General features: G+C 36.4%; 4 protein-coding genes across 7 annotated transcripts; 1 reads left to right on the top strand and 3 right to left on the bottom strand.

Annotated features, from left to right (window-relative positions):
- Nucleotides 1–2,473: 2,473 nt before the first annotated feature.
- LOC136220684 (uncharacterized) lies at nt 2,474–3,043 on the bottom strand. Its single transcript, XM_066008477.1, has one exon. It carries the CDS (start codon nt 2,905–2,907, stop codon nt 2,701–2,703), a length of 207 nt encoding a protein of 68 aa, XP_065864549.1. The 5' UTR covers nt 2,908–3,043; the 3' UTR covers nt 2,474–2,700.
- Nucleotides 3,044–7,776: 4,733 nt separating this feature from the next.
- On the top strand, nt 7,777–14,659 carry LOC136218912 (3',5'-bisphosphate nucleotidase AHL). Of its 2 annotated transcripts, XR_010683975.1 has the most exons (4): nt 7,777–8,238; nt 12,012–12,699; nt 13,299–13,655; nt 14,589–14,659. XR_010683975.1 is itself a non-coding variant. In XM_066006084.1 (3 exons), exons 1-3 carry the CDS (start codon nt 8,082–8,084, stop codon nt 13,600–13,602), a joined length of 1,149 nt encoding a protein of 382 aa, XP_065862156.1. In that variant the 5' UTR covers nt 7,778–8,081; the 3' UTR covers nt 13,603–14,549. The 2 variants fall into 2 exon arrangements, 1 of the variants encoding a protein (XP_065862156.1); XM_066006084.1 differs by lacking the exon at nt 14,589–14,659 and having other exon boundaries at nt 7,778–8,238; nt 13,299–14,549.
- On the bottom strand, nt 14,646–16,055 carry LOC136218913 (disease resistance protein RFL1-like). Its single transcript, XM_066006085.1, has 2 exons — nt 15,920–16,055; nt 14,646–15,780 (listed from the first exon to the last, which is right to left on the bottom strand). The coding sequence occupies exon 2, from the start codon at nt 15,747–15,749 to the stop codon at nt 14,646–14,648; it is 1,104 nt and encodes a 367-aa protein (XP_065862157.1). The 5' UTR covers nt 15,750–15,780; nt 15,920–16,055.
- A 1,873-nt stretch (nt 16,056–17,928) lies between these two features.
- On the bottom strand, nt 17,929–21,966 carry LOC136218911 (probable disease resistance protein At4g27220). 3 transcript variants are annotated; one of them, XR_010683973.1, is made up of 3 exons: nt 21,813–21,966; nt 18,392–21,491; nt 17,929–18,201 (listed from the first exon to the last, which is right to left on the bottom strand). XR_010683973.1 is itself a non-coding variant. In XM_066006083.1 (2 exons), exon 2 carries the CDS (start codon nt 21,487–21,489, stop codon nt 18,652–18,654), a length of 2,838 nt encoding a protein of 945 aa, XP_065862155.1. In that variant the 5' UTR covers nt 21,490–21,491; nt 21,813–21,966; the 3' UTR covers nt 17,929–18,651. The 3 variants fall into 3 exon arrangements, 1 of the variants encoding a protein (XP_065862155.1); XR_010683974.1 differs by having other exon boundaries at nt 17,929–18,160; XM_066006083.1 differs by having other exon boundaries at nt 17,929–21,491.
- Between the last annotated feature and the right edge of the window lie 1,260 nt (nt 21,967–23,226).

Genomic DNA, 23,226 nt, shown 5'->3' with positions numbered 1-23,226 from the left:
GAGTCCAAAGAACTATGGTTCTTTTTAGGGTTAGATTTAGGTTTCTTCATATTCAACTTATTGACTCCTATAGTCTTTCCTACTGGGATATCAACAAGAGTTTTCAAATTACTAACCTCATTAGTCATCACTCTTCCTGTTGAGCCAATGTTCAGGGATCTCCCATTGGCAACAGCTTTGGAGTCGAAAAGAGGATTAATCGAGTCGCCTAGGATGGTAGCAGGCTCGGCAGATTCCAGGCCAGGCATGCTTAACTCCATATGCTCATTAGATACCTCTGGATCCTGTCCATCCTCAAGAGATAGGACTCCAAACCTTGACCCTGAACCGGAAGCTGACTCAACACCAGCACCATTCTTGATGTCAGGGGGCTTAACCTTGATCTCAGGAGCAATTTGTAGAGAATTCATCTCCTTACTGATGTCTGGAGATTGATTCCGAGCAGCATTTGCTCGTGGCTTCCTTCTGACCGACCTTTTGGCCAGTATCCATGGGCCAAAATTCTTCCCTTCACCTTGATTCTCCTCAGCTCTACCTATGTTAGGCACCACCACCTCCTCAACCATCTTCCTTCTCTTAGGACAGCCATCATAAGTATGGCCAAACATGCCACACTCATAACAGATATTGTGGATACCTTCGTATTCAATATGAAAGACCTTATTCTGAATGCAGAATTTAGACAGAAGAGGTTTAGCAAGATCAATATCGATACAAACCCTGGCAAACTTGCCTCTCACTGCCCCAACGGTAATTTTGTCTACGTGGTGAACTTTCCCAACAAGGTCTCCAATTTTATTAAGGAATCTCTCGTTATAGTATTCAATAGGCAATCCTAGGAATCTAACCCAAGTAAGGATCCTATTCACCGAGCAGTCATGAGGGTTAAAATTTGGAACCCATGGCCACCATTAACAACTGTATTGAAGTCCTCTGCTCTTGTAAATTTAATGACATAATAGTCATTCTCCAGGTCCATAATGGTAACCTTCCCTTTCTTCGTCCATTGTGCCTGGATCCTCTGGGCAAAGTAATTAAAGCTTATCCTTTTCCCAAGAACAGTGACAATTAAGGCTAATTTCCACTTGGATCTTAGGACACGCTTGTCTTCAGAGGAAAGACGGATCACAGGACACAGTGAGTCCTCTTGTTCTCCATCCTTAATATCAGAGTCGGAAAAGAATTCCTCAGACTCATCCTCGATAATGTTTTCCTCCATCATGGGTTCCTCCTCAACCACCCCCAACACCTTATCTCTCCAGGAAGAGTTCCCCCAGTCATTCTTAAAAATACGATTATCAATTGTATCCACAATTTGTTCCGGGCCCAGAATAGCACTAGAACTAGGGGCCATAGCCTGATCCCTCGCTCGGCCTTCCATCACCACTACCGGCATACCTGTGGCAGCAATTCCCTCATCCGCACCATCACCAGGGCACAGATTACCCAACTCCCCTGAAGCAGGGCCCCAAGCCATCCCTCCCGTGGCAAGCGCGGCCTCCGCAGCCTGCTCGGCCTGCGCGGCCTGAAGCGGCGCTTGCGCCCTAGACAGATCTACGCTATACACACCGCCCTCACCAGAACTCTGTGCCGCAACCGGATCTATTCGATCCCTAATCACTCCCGACCCCCAGTCCCCTTCTCCTTCGTTGTTACCTGCCGGATCCATCCGCTCACCCCCCTGGCGAGCCGTCCGTCCCCTCTCCCTTGAGCGATCTCTCAACCGCTCGCCACTCCCCCGCCTTTCCCTAGGAAACCCGACCGCTCTCTCTTCCCCCTCTCCCTCCGACGTAAGATCCGACGCCAGCTCCTTCCCAGCCGCCTGATCCACCCCTCCCAGCGTCGAACGGCCGCCTGCACCGCCTGCACTGCCCAGCGTCGCCAACGTCCTTGCCCTAGCTTTCTCCCGTTCTTTCGCCATTTTTGTATGTCTGCCCTTTTTTAATAGGATAGAGCTTTAAAATGCTTACAAAATGTTTTACATTTAAATTTTTTTTTAAAAAGATAAAACATTTTTATTTTTCTATATATTTTTCCATTTACTAACCTAAATTTTACATTGACTTATTTTTTCTAACCAAAGAAATATAAAAAAAAATCAAGAAAATATTTTCCATCAAATTAATGTAACTTTAGTGATTTGAGAAATAAATAAAAAAAATTTAGAATTGGATTTTGACGCAATCTCCTTAAACTTTAACTTGTGAATCCAATAAAAGAGTGTCTTGAAGATTTTGAACAAATGAGAGAGAATTGTATTTTGCAATTCTGGATTAAAAAAATTTAGTTCCTAGTAATTTAATTTCACCCAATTACATAATGACTCTATTTATCTTAAGCCATTTTCTCAGCCATAGCATATGTTATCGTCATCAATTGCAGGTCATTAACCTTGAAATTAGCATACAACAACAAGAAGCTTAACTAATGAATGAAATTGAAAACATTTGAAAATGAATTTATTAATTTATCATAGAAATTGAAGAAAGTATGCTCTTACTAAATCCACCAGTGAGAAAGTGATCTGTAAGATAAAAATGTTACAGTATATATGACCTTTCTCCTATATATGGTCATTTCGTGGAAATCCAGAGTTTGTTGATCCTAATTCCTACATATATTTATATATATATATATTATGAAGTTAAATAATTATAGTTATACATGAGAAGAAAAAAGCAGAAAGGTGTAGAAGAAAGTCTATCTGTAAGACTTGAGTATAGCTCCGCAAAAAGTACACATAACAGCCTTCCATGACTTCCAATAAAAGGGAACATAGCAAAACCTTGTGGAGGTTCTCATGTCAGCAACGCTAGCACTGCAGCCGCACCTGGAACATGCTCCGGCCACCGGCTTACTGCTCCTGATTCTCCTGTGTTGGTCAACTAAGAAACACATACAAACCATTTTCAAACACAACAAGTGTGTATCTTTCAAAAGTAATGGGATGAGCTGGCCACTGGTTATACTATTATATATGTGTATTAGAGAGTATTAAGGTTAAAGGTCGAGCAATTAAAAAGGCATGGTTGGCATAAATCATGGCCAGGAATATGAAAATAATGGAAAAGTGTGGGGGCCAGTTTATGAAAGATAAGTTGGATATTTAGTTTTTGTGGTTTCATCTCATGCTTTTGTTGACAGTAACCTGCCTTAATTACTTTCATGGTGTTGGTGTGGGTGGGTGGAAATTATACAGTTGGTGGTTATGTAAATTGCCCTTTCTTTTAGTAGCTCTCTTACAGTTTATAACTCACTAATCTTACCACCTACCCAATCTCCAATTTCCACCGATTGATTATTCTGGTCAAATAACATTCAGTGAACACATATTCTTATTTAATTATATCTATAACTTTTATACGATGTTCTTCCATTGCATTCAATAACCTCATATTATTAATCAAATTACATTCAATAATTCTAAAATTTCACCAACCTTAAGTTCCTAATTATTTGTCTATTTAATATTTTCTATTGGGATAAAGTGCAAAAATACCCGTAACATTTACAGTCAGGAGCAATTTTACCCCTAACATCTAAAATTGTGCAACTTTACCCCTAACGTAGGCAGTCAAGTGCAATTTTACCCTAGGTTGTCAAAATTGAAACAATTTCAGAAATTTATGTTATCAGAGCGATGAAACAGTTGTGAAGTTCCTGAAGAAGACGTACAATTTGCCGAAAAAACTGTAACATGATCGTTATATTAAGTCGGCCTGTGCCTGAACCACGAAGCAGAAAGTATTTTGGGAATTTTGGTGGCAAGTGAAGGTATTAGGAACAAATTAAGAGTGTTGTAAAGTGTATTTATTGATTTGGAGTTTGAAGGTTGAAGCTTTTGAAGAAGCTGTTACTAGAGAAAGTCGTAGGAATTGATCTAATTTAACAACGTTAGGAGTAAAATTGGTCTTGACTGCCTATGTTAGGGGTAAAATTGCACCATTTTAGATGTTAGAGATAAAATTACTCCTGACCCTAAACGTTAGGGGTATTTTTATACCTTATCCATTTTCTATTTGATACATGACGGAGATGTCTCGTATTTTCTGCATCCAAAAAATTATATTAAGATATAAGAGTTATTGAATGAAATTTGACAAAAATATGAAATCATTTCGAACTTTTAAAAGTTTAAGTGACGGTTGATGTTTTGATCCAAATACAACTGTAACACGTATTGAGGCTATATTTGAGTATAATTTTTTAGGATTGGTCTTTATATTTCATATGTTACTTACATATGTAAAAATAAAGTTATACTATTTATATTTATATATTAAATTCGGTTCGGTTATCGATTACGTTGATATATTTTTTTTCTAGTAATCGATTATCAAACTAAACCAAAATTAAAATTGAATCGAACCAATATGTTAAAATAACCAAACCAAACTAAAATTTCGATTCGATTATCGGTTTGGTAATTGTTTATCGGTTATTTTGCTTACTCATATTTGACAATATTGTGAGTTTGTGGGCTATGTCACTGTGATGTAAAGAGGAATTGAGAGAGGAAATGTGTTGATTTTAACTCTAACTCAATAAAGAAAGTTTACAAGCTAAAATTTGAAGAAATTAAAAAAAAAATCTCAATTTGGATGAAGAATCCTAGCCTCCAGTGGCGTAATTTCTGAAGTAAATTCATAAGAATAGTCTTACGATGAGAGAAATAAGAATTTACGTTTGTACTCCCGACTCCTCTGAAACGTCTTAAATGTTCACTTGGTTCTCTTGAGTTGGATTTATGTCCTCGCCATTCTCATTTTCTTGAAAAGTATCAGACACCTAAATCTGTGTAGGATAGTCAAGAGAGGCATCCGACTTCATTGGGCTCAAATCTTTCACATTAAACGAATGAGAAGTCTTTCCCAACCAATTCAGAAGTGTAACATGATTTGCATTCAGATTCAACTTCTTCATAAAATTGAACGAGCCATATATTCCGGGGTCGGATCTTACTACTTGGTGCACTTGCTAGCATCTCTTTATTCAAATACACCGTCACTTTATCCCCAACCTCAAATTGTACCTCTCTTTGGTGCTCATCCACTTTGGCCTTCAATTTGGCATTATTCTCTTTAATTCTAACTCTAACCTCCTTATACACTTGTGAATCTCTTTGATGAACATTTCAACAGTCACATTATACTCGTTTTCCTTTGGAACGTTCACCAAATGAAGCATGTGGTTAGGAAATTTGGTATATATAAGCTTAAATGGGGACTTCTCGATACATGAATGTGTGGCTCTATTATTTGAGAACTCTGCTTGTGCCACTGGAAAATCCCATGTCTTAAGTTTTTTCTTACAAATGCTTTTTAAAAGGTCACCCAAGGTCTGATTTTACAACTTCTGCTTGACTTTCGGTTTTGGGATGAGCAGTGAAAGCGGTATTTTACCCTTATCTTTTAGTACAATTTTAGGGATTATTTCGTGCATTTTATTGTCTTTTTATTTACTTTAAAATTGATGTATCTTTGTTTTGTCAATTTTAAGTATTTTGTTAACATTCTTAAATTTTGTAAGTATTTTTCTACTTTTAATAGGTTGATTTTTCATATTTGATTTTGAGCTTAATTTATATCCAAAATTATGAAATTAACTTATTAAAAATAAATCAATTTTGACTTGGCAATTAAAAAGTTTTTTTGGTAACATAATTAATTGATTTTAGGTAATTATCTTATAGGATTTTGTGAAATTGTGCAATATTTAAGGGGATTCAAAATCAGAGTAGTTCCTGACCAGATTCATTGGACTCAGTCTTATTATTCAATTTGAATATGAAAAATCATGCACAAATATTTTGGCAGATATTTAAGATTATCTTCAGCTTTTATTTTGCATTTAAATACTTGGGTTATTTATCTACAAAAGGAGTTAGCCATTGTTAGTGTCCTATATAATTCTTTTCATCCATTGTTAGCTCGTTTTCCATTTTTCTTTATAACTGTATCCATTCTTTTATCCAGAGTTGCTATTGTAAATTTTGTATCCCATTGAGACATATCTGAAATTCATTCATCCTGCCATTGTTCATCTGCAAAAGCTTCATCTACCATCCAACCACAAGTTTCCAAAGTACAACCTCCAATTCAGAATGATGACCGCTCGAGTGAACAAGTTTCATAAAGGTGACCTCTTTCCTTTTTAATCTTGTTAACTTTAGAAGATCTCTCTGAATTTCGAATTGGTTGTAATATTGTGATAATTTTCCATCATCTTTAATATAAGTTTCAGTTTGGTTTCATTTCCATGTTTATGATTCTTTTTTATATTGTATTTGCATGTCTGATTGAATGATTCATAAGCCCAAATATTGACTGTTGGTTTGAACCCTTAGAGTTAGTTACGACCTTACCTATGAATCACGTGATAAACACCATAGTAGGATAAGACAGTTCAATCATTTTGTGTTTATACAATATTAATTGATGCGACTGGCAGAGCCAAAGATAGCTTTGTCTAGAGAAGTTGATTGAGTGTCAAATCTGTGTTGTTTGAGGGTGATTTGTGGCGAATCAGGGATGGGTGTAGCATTCATATTTAGTCCCTCAGATGGATCCTCAGACTCCCCCGTCTCAGGCCACTAGTTCTTAAAATGGATCCTCCGTCCGAGTTGGCCAGGTCTCTTATTAATAGAGAAGATGCAAGCTGAAAGGTGGACGTTCTTCTAATTGTTTCAATGAGGAAGACACGAAAATGATACTCAGAATCCCGCTCAGAAAGAATGCTGGCAATAACAATCTATTTTGACTACTTCCTAAAAATGGAGACTATGAAGTGAAGACAAGATATCAAGTAGCAGTCTAGTTAACAGTATTCTCGATAATATCCCGAGCTTGTCAAAGGGGCCTAGTGGATTATGAAAGTGTTTGGGGAGATTAACCTTACCACCTAAGATCATTCATTTCCTTTGATCATTCTGTTGTGATTCCATCCCCTGTCTAACAAATCTAACTGGTCGACATATTGAAGATGTCCAAATGGTTCTCCCATCCATATCTTCAAACATTACATTTGGATCAAGCATATATGGAAATGTTGTGGGATTGCGGTCAAAGTCTATGAGGTAGATGGTGAGTCTTGTTTCCATTGGTTGGGCTGGGTTTTCAAATTGATTTCCAAGGATGAGGTCAGACGGTTCTGTGCAATGTTATGGATGCTTTGGTTTGTCCATAATAAAGTCATGTGTGGCAAAGACGCACTCAACGATGTGACATTTATTCGGGAAGTGCACAATGCTCTTTCCAGGGCTAAGAGCAGATACTAGTATTGGCAAATGGGTTCCTCCTCAACCTGAGGTGATCAAGATTAATTGTGATGCAATTCGTGCGATTTTTTTACATGCTCATTTGAATGGCTACGATAAACACTACGAGTTTGTTGAAATAATTGTATCTTCAAAATGTGATTGTCATAAAATCAAACCGTTGGATACAAATGTTTAATTATTGATTAGTGTAAAGGAAATAGTTATACATCTATGTGATTTATCAACTACATTTTAGTTTTTAATTTAATTTTCTAATAAAAATATAATAGTTGTCCAAGCGAGGTTGGGTTGTGCTTAGAAATTAGATCTTTAGTATTAAGCCCGGTTAGGCCCGGGCCCCGGCCCAGCCATGAAAAGTCTAATTCAGCTCCATTTAGAATGCTAATGTACAGAGAGAGAGGGAGAGGGAGAAAAGAAAAAAAGAAAAAAAAAAAAAAGAAGCAGCTGATTTGACAAAAGAGCATAGGTGAGAAAATCTACGACCTTTAATTTGGTAGAAGTTCAACGCTGAAAAGCCCCAAAAAGTGCACTAAAAAAATCTAAAGAGATGCATCGCAACATTACGCCTCCCCTTTCATTATTTTCTCTCCAACCAAACAAACTACTCTGCCACAATTCTTACCTATCAACATCTCATTTTGTTTCAGTAACGTTGACAGGAAACGATCTTGCCTCAAATAATAACCACTTGGTGGCGCCTTCAATCATTGTTTCTGGCTGATATCCTCAGCTTCCTATTTGCTAAAGGCTTGGTTTTTGTATCTCCTTTACTCTAATACAAGCTTTTAGCGTTATCAAAATCATGGAGAATGCGGGGAACTACGCTAAAGAATTTGATATCGCTGTCAAAGTTGTACACATGGCTTGCTCTCTTTGCCAAAGAGTGCAAGAAGGGCTGGTTTCTAAGAGCATCGATCAGGTTACATCTAAGGATGATGATTCTCCCGTCACTGTTGCAGGTAATTTCACTTTTCGATTTAGGTCTTTCCATTTAGTGCTGATTTTTTGTTTTTGGTCTGCTGTCTGAAGGTATTAGGATCTTGAATTAGTTGTTCCGTTTTGAATGATTATAAACTTTTACGTAGTATGCTATTGCGCATAGTCATTTGGCATTTTATTCTTGTGTCTTCATTTCTCAAGAATTGAAAAATATATGGACGTCCAGAATCTGTTTCTACCACTTTCAAAAGAAATTGTTAGAATTGAGGAAAAGAAATAATGCTTATTGTTTATAATCAAATTTCGGCTTCACTTTTCTGTGCTTTATAACTTGTGACCATGTCGACTATGGTTCTGCAATTTATAATAATGTTCCAATTGCAGCATATATAAGTTCCATTGAGAATGTTGCTTTTGTGGCTCTTTAGAAAACCTTGTTTAGACTTTTCTTCTTAAATTTTAATGATTGATCATGCATATGTATTGGTGGTTTATCCAGAATGCAATGGACTACTATTACTAATATGATCTAAGAAGCAGGGGAAATTCCTTAGTTTATTTTATTTTTTTGTTGATACATCAAGCTCAGTTAAGAAAAATACAGTTCAAATTGTTGCATTTTGTTACAATAGCATGGGGTTGCAGCCTGCACTTTAAAATAGATATAAAGGAAAGAAGCTTTATGTAGATCTCTTCTTTTACTTTTCATTACCAATCTATACAAAGTGGGTTAGTTTGCTTGTCAATTGGAGAAGATTATTTGTAATTATTTTGTCTTTAATTATTAATACACTTTTTGGAGAATTATTAGATGGTACAACATTGATGAGAGAATTGACATAAACTAATTTTATCTCTTGGCATCTCTGAAGAATTTAGACCATGAAACAAAACCTTTTTCTTTATTGCTGGATACTTTGAATTATCAAGCATCACCTTATGCTTGAGAGTAGAATCATTTATGGTCTATAAGGTTTGGGCTAATACTTGAAAACTGAGATTTAATGGACGCATAAGGACTTTGAGATGTATTACTTTTAGAGAAAAATACTCCATTTTATATATTGAAAGATAAATAGTTTATTTACAAGAATGAGGATAGGAAGTGGATAAATATATACTAATCCTAATTGCTCCTAAAATTCTTCTATTACAACTAGCTATGTTCACATTTGTTCGTACTATAACATTCCCCCTCAAGCTGGAGCGAAGATAGAAATCTAACCCAGCTTTGGTGAAGCTCTAGTAAAGACATCAACTAGTTGTTAGATGAGATGAGACCATAGAAATAATCAGAGACTAGAGGAAGTGACTGCTGAAGAATAAGAACGTAACTATTTATATTGGCCCAAGACAACAGTGAGGATGACCTTCCAAACTTAAACAATCTATCACTGAAGCAGTAATCATAAAATCCAGAAATGAACTTTACCCAAAAACCTGCTCACTAAGAAATAGTTTAAGGTAAAAGAAATCCAAACACGAAGAAATAGTGTGATCTTCTGCAAAGACTCAGCCAACCACTGAAAAGAAACTTAGTCTTTACCAAAGAAAGAGAGGGAAGCAAGTATCCAAGAAGAAATCAGCAAAGGCGCAGGAGTACAACAACCCACACAAAGCAGGAGTATAAAGTTAGCAACCCAAGAAAAATACCTACTTAAGATAATCGTCGAAAATGGAGGTTAGGCTAGAGAAAGTGATTGGAATCCAAGAAGATGTTGGACATGTCACTATGTGACCACGCACCGAGAATCTGGTCATCTTCTGAGGGTGGTGGTCAAATAAAACAAAACTCCAGAGGAAGTGGAGCTAGAGTGACTCTCTCTAGGGAATACTCGAAACCCAGAAGCTCAAGAAGGCTGTGATACCATATTAATTTGGGAGAAACATACTCCATTTTATATATTGAAAGATAAAGAGTTTATATACAAGAATTAAGATAGGAAGTAGACAAATGTATACTAATCCATATAATTGCTTCTAAAATTCTTCTATTACAATTTACAATTAGCTATCATCTTGTTAATTCTTTTGAGCACGTAAGTGGTACTAAATATTTTGCAGGGCTACTAAATGCTAGCCACCCCGACACAAATAATAGGCATGTACGACTATATTTTCCTATATTTCTGGATCATAGAGTATAGAAACTGTCATTATATTCTTAGGCAATGCAGGATACTGCGAATATCAAACAATTACTTCCGAGCATTATGTTGCTTTTCAGCATGTGAAATTGATTTTTTTAGCATGATTAGGAAGTGGTTACATCTATTGAGAATAAAATGAGAGAAAACCGACTAAGGTGGTTTGGCCATGTGAGACGTAGAGCGCTTGATGCGCCGGTTAGGAGAACCGAAGAGTGGCAAAGGGATGTAGTGGTGAGGGGTAGGGGAAGACCTAAGCAAACTTGGAGGAGGGTGATCGAGAGTGATATGAGTTTATTGGGAATTGAGGAAAATATGGTAGTGGATAGGACGGAGTGGAGGGAGCGAATCTGTGTCGCTGACACGACTTGATTTTCACGGTTTTATATGATGGTTCATGTTAGCCGACCCCGAATCATTTCGGGACTAAGGCTTTGTTGTTGTTGTTGTTGTTGTTGTTGATTAGGAAGTGGTTATTTTATCATAAGATGACAGAAACGAGACTGTTGATGAACTAAATGGTTATAAAAAATGACATGGTGCTAGGAGCAGCCAGAATTCACAATCAGTAAGTTAGATATACTATTGGAAGTATGAGACATACATCTTCAAGTTTTGGCATTGTCATGGAAGCAATTGAACCAAAAGCATAAGCTGATAGTTAAGGTCCAATAATAGATTTTATATTAATCTCTTCATTTACACCATATATAATCATTTACAACCATATTAATCAGAGAAAATGAGTGTAGTAGATGTAAGGATGTTCAGATAAATCAGTGGGCTCAGACAGATGAATAAGATTTATAATGACTGTATTCAAGAAAAGTTGTGTGTGGAAGGACCTTTGAGGTGGTTTGGACGTTGGACATGTTCAACATCAGCCTATGGATGTTTCTGTGCATAAATATTAAAATATGAGATAATATGATTCAATATAGTTAGAAAAGAAAGAAGAAGATCCAGATTAACTTGATGAAGGATATTGAAATTGATCTCTGATTATTAGATTTTCAGATGGTTTTACAATGAACCAGAGTAAATGTAATCATATAGCTAACCCCAACTAGTGCAGTCTAAGGCTTGGTTGTCATTGTTGTTATAATTACAATAAAGTAATTCCAGGTTCCAATATTGTGTGAACAACTTAAATCCGGCTCTAAAATTGAGCTCTCATATCATTGCATCACAATAAGAAGTTCTGAATGTTGTTTCACTAACGTTTGATTTTTCTGCCGTTGCAGTCGTAAATTAAATCATCAGTAATTTGGGCTGTGCAATAAGGATATAGAATTCTCTTTTCTTGTATCAAGGTCTGGTGATTGTATGTAATATTTATGCTGGTATGGTATGTGTAAGATTACCTTAAAAGTGAATGTTGATAATCAATATGCCTGGTAATTGGAAGAATGCATTTAAAAGGCCAAAATACCATCTTCTCAAACTCTGTTTCTCTATTTAAGTTTCAAAAGGCTTTATTCTCTGGTTATGCTCACAATAATTTGAAGTATAAACTTGCAAAATAGTAGGATAGGCTGATATAGGCTAGAGCTCCTATAACATGATCAAACTACTGCTTTACTGTTATAATCAATTTGCAATTATATTATGTTGTATTATTTATCTGACTCTCAATGGCTGAACAGATTGGAGTGTTCAAGCTACTGTTAGCTGGATATTGTCAGAGTCTTTCAGGGGTCAAAATGTATCCATTGTTGCCGAAGAAGATGTTCAAACTCTCTCTGAAGCTAGCTCAGCAGGCTTACTGATGGCTGTCACAAACACTGTAAATGAGATCTTAGCTAAATCATCAAAATATGGTCTTCCGGGTCCAACAGAGGCACTTGGAAGTGAACAAATTCTTGAAGCCATCAATCGATGCAACTCAACTGGGGGATCCACTGGAAAGCATTGGGTACTTGATCCTGTTGATGGAACATTGGGATTTGTGCGTGGAGATCAGTATGCTATCGCTTTAGCCTTAATTGATGAAGGAAAAGTGGTGTTTGGAATTCTTGGGTGTCCAAATTACCCTATGAAGAAAGAGTTGCTGAATCATCACCATAAATATCACCAGAGCATGTCAAATTTGTCTTCACCTACTTCTGATACTTGGCAAAAAGGATGTGTGATGTATGCACGGAGAGGGAGTGGTAAGGCATGGATGCAGCCATTGATCCATGAAAATAAGAACTTTGAATGGCCAAATTCTGCACAACAGATACAAGTTTCTTCCATTGATGATCCAGAGCAAGCCACCTTCTGTGAACCTGTAGAGAAGTCCAATTCAAACCATGTCTTGTCAGCTGGAGTTGCTTACAGCATGGGGCTAAGGTATGTTATTTTTTTTTGTTTCCTGTTGTTATCCCTGCTTAATGGAACGTTTTTTAAAATTCATGTGGATAGTTGATATGACTGCTTGAAACATGTATTGTGAAATATGGGAAAGAAAAGGAGAGGATTTTCTCCATATTGTCTACTTTGAAGGTGCTTTAAAAGAAGAATTATGACACCCTCATCTCTGTAGGAATGATATGATATGACTAAATCTCCAAAGCATTCTTACTACTTGAAGGCATGAATTAGAATTCCTGGTAACTGACATTCCAGACCCAATTTAAGTTAATGATGTGATCATAAGTTGAGGAAAGAACCCAGACTTCGATGTTACCAATGAAATACTGTCTTAGATAGAAATTAATGGAAGCTACCTTGCTAAGTTTTCTGCAAGTTTCTAGCTTGATTTATAAATTCATTTTTGAATTATATGCTCTCTCTTGCAAAAGCATTAATAATTGGTAAAAGTAGATACTCTTGTGTATCTCTACTTTTCTGTTTCATCCCTTTTCCCCCTTGGTGCAATGATAGATATGCATTACCTTGCTGTGTTCTATTTTTATTGTCTTATCTCCATCTTCACTCTCTAATGGCAGAACACAACCCTTGCGTGTACATAGCATGGTGAAATATGCAGCCATAGCTCGAGGAGATGCTGAAATTTTGATGAAATTTGCATCATGTGGGTACAAGGAGAAGATATGGGATCATGCTGCTGGTGTGGTCATAGTAGAAGAGGCCGGTGGTGTGGTAACCGATGCTGGAGGAAGGCCTCTAGACTTCTCAAGGGGAGTATACTTGCAAGGTCTTGATCGAGGCATAATTGCTTGCTCTAGTGCTTCATTGCATGAGAAACTTGTTGAAGCTGTTTATGCTAGCTGGGATTCTTCTAACCTTTGAAGTCTTCTAAATCTTCATGGACATATGAACATAAGTTCCATGTTCACGGTTAGGTAAGTCATCATGCAGATGAGGATTTGTGTTGATGAAGACTTTTTTCTTTTTGCTTTGGCATACTTGACACACTGGTGCATCATAGCAATCATAGAGCTAAAAAAGGCGTCTTAAATTCTAAAGTAGAGTTTTGGTGTGATTGGTTCTTGATTTGAGTTTGAAGAAATCCGGCATAATCTAATTTTGGCTTGTGTACTTGCCTAAATTTCGTTCATAAGCTCTTGTACTTTGATTTGTCCTTATAGGTAGCTCCTGTACTTTGTAGTTTTTTGATAATCTAGCTATTGACTAACAAATCTGTTAGGCATATCACCCATTTTTTGTTAATTGGCACGCCTGTCATTCAGGTCAGATGTAATCTTGTTAGTTTTTGTTAAGCCAATTAACTAAGGCTGGAAATTATACCTGAAGGATTTGTTAGTTAGGGGCAAGATTATCTAAAACTTACAAGTACAGTGACTAACTAAGGACAATTTCAAAGTGGAAGGACTTATTACAAAAATTTAGACAAGTACAGGAGCTGAAAACGGCTTTTGCTGAAAAAATACCCACTGATTGTGTCAAGTCCCTGGTCTCGAGTTACTTTTGACTCCAACTATCCAATTCCATGTCGATATAGTTCTCTTTCTTGAGTAGAAATCCGTACAGAATCTAAATTATGCTAGTTGTTTTTTACCAAAAAAATGGCTGTGCTGGATAGCTGAAAAGACTGCTGGTTTTTACAGACAGATCTTGTTATAGACCAGCAAATTAGAATCCGTCCCTACATTTGTAGACAGTTTTCTTTTAAAGGTTTTGTACAATGAATAAGTTACGCCTTAGATTGTATTATTCAATGTATAAACTCAAATATTAGCTGGAATCTCTATACTACAGTGAATAATTTTGATGAAGTTCCCCTTTTGATTGCTTTCTTATTGTCTGTTTTCCAGCAACATTTTTTTAAGACCAGATGCCTTTACATCACTTTGGTCTACAAATAAAAGACATTATTGTGTAAGTTCATTCAACATGTCTCTCCATTCATTGATGTCGTCGACTCCTCTCAAACTCTCAGCAATACCGATGATTTTCATTGGTAAGCCTCCACATTCTTTGACAATTCGATACAGAAATTCTTCAATCTCTGGATCATTCAAGTCTTTATGTCCTATCTTTTGCCGGAATAATTGTTCTGCCTCTCTAGCAGGAAGAGCCTCAATTTCAATGTCTTCTTGGCAATCCATCCTTCGACACAACTTCCGTGTTCGAGTGGTTATAACTAGCTTGCATCCATTCTCCTGAGTTGGAATACCAACCTCATGCTCATCAAAGTAACTCAGCAGTCCATCTAAGATGAGCACATATTTCTTTCTTCTTAAGAGTACTTTATGTAGCCTGGCTGCCCTTTTTCTTGTATCTTCCTCATGAAATAGATCAACTCCAACTTCTTTGGCAATATCACTTTGTAATTTGTGAATGCTGAAATCATCAGACACAGTGATCCAGTAAACATGATCAAAAGCAGCATTTTCTAGGATTTGATTATGGATTTGCATCATTATGGCTGTTTTCCCAATCCCTTCAACTCCGTAAACACCGATTTTTTGCATCTCATCATCCTTCAAGCAAGTCCATATCCTCTCCAGAACTCCTCCATTTGAATTTTGACCTACCAAAGCTGTTGTCAATAATTTATTCCCTTTATTTTCATTCACATCAAGCAAAAGACTGTCGAACATTCCCTGCTGATGAAGATCTTCAACTTCATAGATGCTTTTCTCGAGACGAGTTTCCCACCATGGTCCTAGTGAATATTTCCTGTCTCTGATTTGCTTATCCAGACCTTGTACATCATCTTTCTTTCGTTGAACACTGCTCAACCAATTTCCGACTTCTCTCCTGCGCTTCATTCCAGAATGAAACTCAGATACTTCTAGTGTTCTGTATATGTCATCCTCTACACTGCACAATGCATCCAATTTTCTCTTGAGAGTTTGCCGATTTTCACCAATACGGTTGTGATAGCTGATGAATGAACATACGTTGTTAAAGAGCTCCACTTTTCCCAATATGCTCTCCATGAAATTACCAATAAATGCAAAGAATTCCATTTGTCTATAAATCTTGGTACCACAATACTAACTACAAAAATAACAGAAGTAGTGAATTAAACATACTGAATTAGAAATTAGAATGATGCATATGTTTATCCTTTCAGCAAATACAGAAAAGTAGTTAGGCTAAAAAATCATAATAATGAAAGCACAGCAGGTGACAGAACCTGTTAGGTAAAGAGAAGAATGGTGTGTTGAAGAAATCCAGAGGAAGGGGACAAAGCCTGGGTTGGGTAGAAGTAAAAGCAAGTCAATGACTGAAAGTCGTTGGTACTTTCATATTTGGGCAATGCCATGTATGGCGTGGGCCTGGGCTTTGGCTTAAAATCAAATTCCAAGCCAGTCCAACTAAGTTATATATATGGTTTTTAATTAATATAGATATATCAATTTAATAATTAATATTAATATAGAAAATCAAGCTTAGTCCGGCGGTGCTATTTTTGTAAAATTCAATCTCGTCTTAGATACAAGTGGGTCTAGGGTAGATTGGCCTAAAATCATTTTTTCCTCATCCAAATCCGATCCATTGAATGTGAACTTGTTACAATAAATATATATAAATATATATTTTAAAATTTTTGAAAAGTCAAAATACAACAATTATTTTTTTTTTGACAAAATTACCCTTCTACAACATCAATGAGCTGATAATGCCAGCCGAAAATCCTAAAAGATGTAAAGACAACAACCTCAGTCCTCGTGTAACAAAAGAAATATCTTAAGGACTGAATTGTGAATCAGATAAAACCACAATGATTTTTTTAAGCGTTAAGGTGCAAAAATACCCCCCTAACGTTTTAGATCATGAGCAATTTTATTCCTAACATCTAAAATGGTGTAATTTTACCCCTAACGTTTGTAGCCAAGAGCAATTTTACCTCTAACGTTGATAATATGGGTCAAGTTCAAACACTTATAAAATACATACATTTTTGTTCTTTATTTTACATAAATTGCATAACAATTCGTTTTAAAAAAATGATTTCATGTTTTTTGTAATTTAATAATAGAACTTGAGATTAATATTTATGAATTCAGTGAATTTTTTTTGTCTAATTCGTACAAAAGACATCATATTTTTTTTTTTCACATCCCAATATATGTTTGTGATTTGTTACTGATAAAATGACGCATCTGTGAAGTGTAGATAACAAGATTCATGACTGAGAAGACAATTTGATGAATTATTTCTCAAATTGTTAATGTTAGCGGTAAAATTGCTTCTGATCCAAAACGTTATGGGTATTTTTACACCTTAAAAAAAACCATTGTGGTTTTGCCTGATTCACAATTCAGTCCTTAAGATATTTCTTTTGTTAACAACGAGGACTGAGGTTGTCGTCGTTACATTTTTTAGGATTTTCGGCTGGCATCATCAGTTCATTGACGTTGTATACGGGTAATTTTGTCAAAAAAATAATTGTTGTATTTTCAAAAATTTTAAAATATATATTTGTATATATTTATTAGAAAAATTTGACCGATTTGTAAAAACAGTCCTCATGATTTAAAAGTTTACAAAAAATACTCGTGGTTTAGCTAATTTGCAAAGTTACACTTTAAATTTCAAAGGAATACATAAATTTGTAAAATGCAAAAATATAGACCCTTATTTATAAATTTGTAAACCATATAGATTGTTTTTACAAATCAATATTTTTGTAATTTTCCCTATTTATTTTTGCATATATTCCTGATGAAAACAACACCTATCATCGCATATGCAATTATATTCAAGGTAAAGTTTAAATAAAACCCATGTGGTTTCACTAATTTTCAGATAAAGGACTGTGGTTTACTTTTTGACAAAACGAGGACTAAGGTTTTCAACTTTAGCAAAATAAGGACTTTTTCGATTGATACTATTAAAATCACTCTTAACAACTTCAAAAATGACATATTTTAAGAACTACTAATATTCTAAGCAACTTTAATTCTTCAACTTTTTTATTTCGAGATTATTTAGAAGATGTTTGGTAAAGAGAGAGAAAGTTAATGTTTAGAGAGAGAAAGTTCCAAAAAAGATGATTTTCTAAAATCGAAAATGTAGTTCCATAGAAAATATGACATTGAACAACTTTAATTCTTGAAAATTTTCATTTTCAGATCGTTAAAGATAGATTCACAAAATCTATGTTGAAGCTCCTTATACAGTGCTTGAGCAGATGAAGCATAAAGGAAAGCATCTGAAATTTCTTTTGACATTGAATTGATAATCAAAGAAAAAACTAGGTTGTGGTGGTCATGAATCGTCTAGGACCACAACTCTAGCCCGCCTAGTGAGACCAACTGTTGGTTTAATACAAACTAGTGAATAAGCATTTGATGGACATAAGATGGAGCTATCCGTCTGCGTTCCCAATGATACTGCTACGAGATATGCTGCTACTAATATTGCAGGGCCGCTGCTCGAACCACAAGGATAAGCAGATATAACATAAGGATTCTGCAGAAATATTTAGCAAACCGTATAATATAATGAAAGAAGCTAAGGGTCTATGTCTATATCTATTGTTTACTGTTAGCTGATTTTCTTTCTGATACGAGCAACAATCGAACAGTTCTTACTGTTTAAAAAAGCTGAATCAGCAGGCACTACTAACTCTATTTGATAAATTGACAAGCTTTTAAATTACCTTTCCTTGGCCTCCTCTAGGACTAAAACCATTAAGCAAAAGAAGAGACCTGAAAGCCGTCCACTTTGTCATGCTGGCCTTTCCTAAAATGATAGCTCCTGCTTTGATGGTTGAAGAATTTTACAAAGTTCAAAATGCTATTAACCTCAGAACATACAACTTGTTAGAATCACAAGTGTAGGTACAGAATCACAAGTGTTCAATACACTATAAACTACATTGATTTCAAGAAATGAGGAAATGAAATGCAGTTCAATGCTTCAGAAAGGACTGAACTGGCAAAGAGGCAAAAGCACATTTTTGGCATTGGGATGGTCCAACTCCACCGCCGTCCACCATGCTTCAGGAAATACTTTGATCTTTTCGAGACAAGGGAGAGGAGATGACCGGTCATCCACAAGTGAGAGCGGTAACCTCCTCAACTGCATACAATTGTCCACATAAACTGTACGGAGACAACTGCAGACCATTTCTCCACAAATGTTGTTCAGTTTTGGTAAATTACCTAGATTGAAAGAATGTAATTTGGGGAAAGTGAATTGGTTTCTGGTTTTCTTGTTATGGCTTCCTTCTTGTTCTTCATCTGCTATCAGCTCCTCCAGATTTCTACAATAATGAACAGACATCTCTTCCAAATTTTGAAGGTTTGATGCCAAGCTAGGATGGAATAACTTCTTCACACTTGGACATCCCCACATGTTAAACTTTTTGAGATTGGAAAAGGTACCATGAGGCAGTAATATTGGAGGATACGCAGTATCTCTGTCTCTACTGAAAAGGAAATGCAAGTCCTTCATATCACTAATATAAATGTCCTCAAGGCTTTCAAATACATAAGGGGAGGAGGAAACAGAAAGCAGGCACTGTATCCTATCACAAGATGCAATCGTCAAGGATTTCAGTTTGGTTGCCTTTTTCAAGCACAAACTGCTTGTTTTGATGTTGCAACGATAGAGGTCCAGACACTGCACATCTTTGGGCAGAAGCAAGGCATCTTCCCCTTGGCCGATACTGCAATCTTCAAAATGTACAAGTTTTGAACCTCGCGGTAACACATCACCTGGGGGTTTATGATGTGCTATGATAAGATAATATTGGTTTAGATTGGATACACTTGTTGATGATGTGAACATATTAAACGCACTAACATCATAGAAACGGCACCACAAAGTTTCCAGGTTTTTTAAGGATGCCACTTCCTCTGCTTTAACTCGGTCAACAATGAGGACTTGCAGATTGGAAAAGTTAGGCAACACCCCAGATGGTAATTCCTTTATCCTTGTTCCATGAAGATTCAGATACTTGAAATTAGAAAGCAATACTATTCCTTGAGGGACTTCCTCAATTCCAGAATAACTGAGATCCAGTTTCTTCATTTCCCTAAGATTAGCTAATGATGGCATACGCTTTAGCGCCTTGCATTCTGAAAGCAGCAATGCATTTAGATTCACCAAGTGAGAGATAGAACCTGGCAACTCATCAATATCTGAATTAGAAAGATCAAGAACAACTAGGCCATGTAACCGATTAAAAAAAGAATCTGCAATTGATCTCAATCTGTGATTTCCTCGAAGCAATAGTGTTGAAAGATTAGGACACTTTGGTGAGTGGCAAGCATGAATTTCCAGTATGTTGTTGTACATTAGTGAAATTCTCACAAGATCTTCCGTCCAAATCCCACAATCTGGCATTTCAGATAACTGCATATCAGCTTTAACTATAGCTTTTGAATCAAGTTTCATTATATGAATGGCCATGTCCCTAATCAAGTCATGCATCTTGACGCATTTGTGTCCCCGTTCCATAACACTTTCCAACAGACATAATTTTTCAAGTCTGTTTAGCATAGTATGACCCTTGTCATATTCTGCTTCCCTGCTTTTTCCTTTTATCACTCCCTCAACAATCATATACTCTATCAAATCCTCCCTTTTGATCTTATAATCTTCTGGATATAATGCACAGTATAAGAAGCATTGTTGGAGTGATAAATCAGTCAACCGACTATAACTGAATTTCAACACTTGGAATATCTCATATTGCATCTCACTTTCATTAACTTTTGGGTCTTGCAGTTCCCTCAATGCATTCCTCCACTCAAAAATATCATCGACCCCTCTCATGCATCCGGCAATGGTAACAATTCCAAGTGGCAAACCAGCACATTCCCTAACAATAGATTTTGCAATTGATTTAAATTCTGGAACAAGGGTTTCACCTAGTTTCTCCTTAAACAAGTCCCACGATTCTTTATCAGAAAGAGGCTTAATTTTGAAGTTTCTCTGGCAACCCATCCTCAGGCAAACATCTAATGATCGAGTTGCAAGAATCAACTTGCACTGTTTCATTTTATCAGGTATACCCACTTTCTCCAGAGAAAAAGGACTCCACAAATCATCTAAAATGAGAACAAATTTTTGTCTTTGAATCAATGCTTTTGACAATTTTGCAGCTCTCTTTTTCTCATCATCTTCACCAGAAAGATCAAAACCAATAGCTTTTGCAATACAGCTTTGCAACTTAGAAATGCTACAATCTTGTGACAGAGTAATCCAATACACACAATGAAAAAGATTCTGTCTTTCAAGTATCTCATTATGAATGTGAATGATCAATGTAGTTTTACCAACTCCTCCCATGCCATAAATGCCAATGCTGAAGACTTCATCCTCAACTAAACATTCCCATATCCTATCCTTGCATACTTGAAATTCATGCCCCACTAATTCAGGGGCTAGCAATGGGTTTATACTATCATCAGGTGCATCAAGGACAAACCCTTTGTGAAATCCACCTCTTTCAACAAGTTGTTGTACCTCTTCTATCTTGTTCTGTATACGCTTCTGTAACGTTATGCTCCATCTGATTTCTGCTTCTCGTTCTATGCTTTCTGCTTCTTCTCGCACCCTTGCTACATTGTTCAACCAATTTGAAACTTCTTTCTTCCGTTTCTTACCGGATAGCAACTCTGCACTTTCTACTTGTGTATTTATGTCAGCTTCCACACTTTCCAATTGTTCCAATTTTCTCCTAAGAACTTTCTTCTTTTCCTCAATGTTAAATCCGGCTATTTCCATGGCTTTTTCCAATGTCTCCATGCCTATAACACATACTGCTTAAACTCTCAAACTACAAACATATGCAAGTAACTATCTAGCAAGCAATAGCCAGAAACACAAATTTTCGGGGAAAATTGATATGGAAGAGAAAAGAATAGCGGTAAACATATAATTGGATCAGTTGGATTTTTCATTTAGATTGATTTAAATAAATACTGGTGATCAACAGCAAGGTAGTATAGTCAATTACATATGCTTTCCCTTCAGCAAATTTATGGTAGACAACTAAAAACAGAAAAAAAGTAACAGAGCGAAGAAAATCATAATAATGAAACCACAGGACGTGAAATAAGATCACTAACCTGTTAGGTGAAGAGAAGAATAAGATGAGAATAGATTCTTGAAGACGAAATCCAGGAGAGGGAGGAACGGGAAAAGGCCTGGCTAGAAGCAAAAGCAAGTCCATGACATGGACAACCATTGTTACCGAGCTTCTCACTTTCCAATCATAGGCTGGGCTTCTTCATATTTGGGCTTGCTATGAATCTTGCGGTGAACAGATCAATAATGGACAAAATTACATACAATATACTTTCTGAATAAATATTTGGGTTCTTTTTTTTTATAAAAAAAAATTGGTTTAATTTCAAATAAATGCATGTGGTTTTATATTTTTACAGATTGGTACTTCTGATTTTTTTTTTTTTTTTTTTTTTGTTAGAAATCAAACCATTTGATTTGTAAATGTTTTATTTTTTATTGACTTTGCCAAGTTTGACCGATAACTACTCAAAATAAAATAAAATAAAAAACTTAAGAATTAAAGTTGTTTAGTATCAGATTTACTATGGAACGGTATTTTTAATTTTTCAAAATCATCATTTTTGGAGTTTTCTCTCTCTAAACATTAATTTTTTCTATCATAAAAAAACATCACATAAATGACCTCAAATCTAAAAAAAAGGTTTAAAAATCAAAATTGCTTAAAATATCATTTCATTTTTGAAAATTTTCATTTTGAGGTCATTATCGGTCAAATTTGACAAAGTCAACAAAAAAATAAATTTTTTGCAAACCACATAGTTCGGTTTGTAACAAAAAAAATCACAGGTACCAATTTACAAAAAACGTGAAACTATAAGGTATTTATTTAAAATTAACACTAAATATTTAGAAACGGTGGTTTTCACGTGGTACTACCGATGAATTTATCCAATCAATGTTAGATCTAGACCTATTAAATTTAAACTTTAGAATGATTTTAATTTGATGATTTTAATAAAGTATTCACTTTTTAATTTCCAAAATGAAAACCACCCTAGAAAAGTACATTAATATGGCGAAAGAACAAGAGAAAGAGCGAGAGAGAGAACGAGAGAAAGCTAGGGCTAGGGGCGGTGCGGGCGGCCGGTCGGCGCTGGGAGTGGGGGATCGCACGGCGGGGAAGGAGACGGTCGCGGATCTGGCGCCGGATGGGATGTTGGAGGGGGGTGACGGGAGATCGGCGGCTACCTTTGGTGTGAGACGGGTGAGCGGGGAGAGGGTTAGGGAAAGCTCTAGGGAGCGGGTTCGGTCGGATCGCAGGGGGGGTGAGGCGCCGGATCCGGAGTCTGGTGGGGATGGCGCAGGGGATATGAGATCAGAGCCGGCAAAAGAATGGTGGGATTTGTCCGCGGATTTTGGGGTGGACGGGGCGGGAAGTATGTAGCAGACGGGGGTGACGGAGGGTGATGAGGGAGGGCAGGCAAGGGGATCTGGCGCTGGTGCGGGCGTGCA

The sequence above is a fragment of the Euphorbia lathyris genome, chromosome 2 (assembly GCF_963576675.1).
Source record: "Euphorbia lathyris chromosome 2, ddEupLath1.1, whole genome shotgun sequence".
Taxonomy (NCBI): domain Eukaryota; kingdom Viridiplantae; phylum Streptophyta; class Magnoliopsida; order Malpighiales; family Euphorbiaceae; genus Euphorbia; species Euphorbia lathyris.
This window is presented reverse-complemented; position numbering and strand designations above follow the sequence as displayed.

What these genes read in the sequence shown, in the direction of transcription:
- LOC136220684 (XM_066008477.1), bottom strand. Translation starts at nt 2,907, where the DNA reads ATGGTTTGTATGTGTTTCTTAGTTGACCAACACAGGAGAATCAGGAGC.
- LOC136218912 (XM_066006084.1), top strand. Translation starts at nt 8,082, where the DNA reads ATGGAGAATGCGGGGAACTACGCTAAAGAATTTGATATCGCTGTCAAA. An exon ending in TTCTCCCGTCACTGTTGCAG is followed by an intron (nt 8,239 to 12,011) that starts GTAATTTCACTT and finishes ATGGCTGAACAG; the next exon opens with ATTGGAGTGTTCAAGCTACT. An exon ending in GCTTACAGCATGGGGCTAAG is followed by an intron (nt 12,700 to 13,298) that starts GTATGTTATTTT and finishes CTCTAATGGCAG; the next exon opens with AACACAACCCTTGCGTGTAC.
- LOC136218913 (XM_066006085.1), bottom strand. Translation starts at nt 15,749, where the DNA reads ATGGAATTCTTTGCATTTATTGGTAATTTCATGGAGAGCATATTGGGA.
- LOC136218911 (XM_066006083.1), bottom strand. Translation starts at nt 21,489, where the DNA reads ATGGAGACATTGGAAAAAGCCATGGAAATAGCCGGATTTAACATTGAG.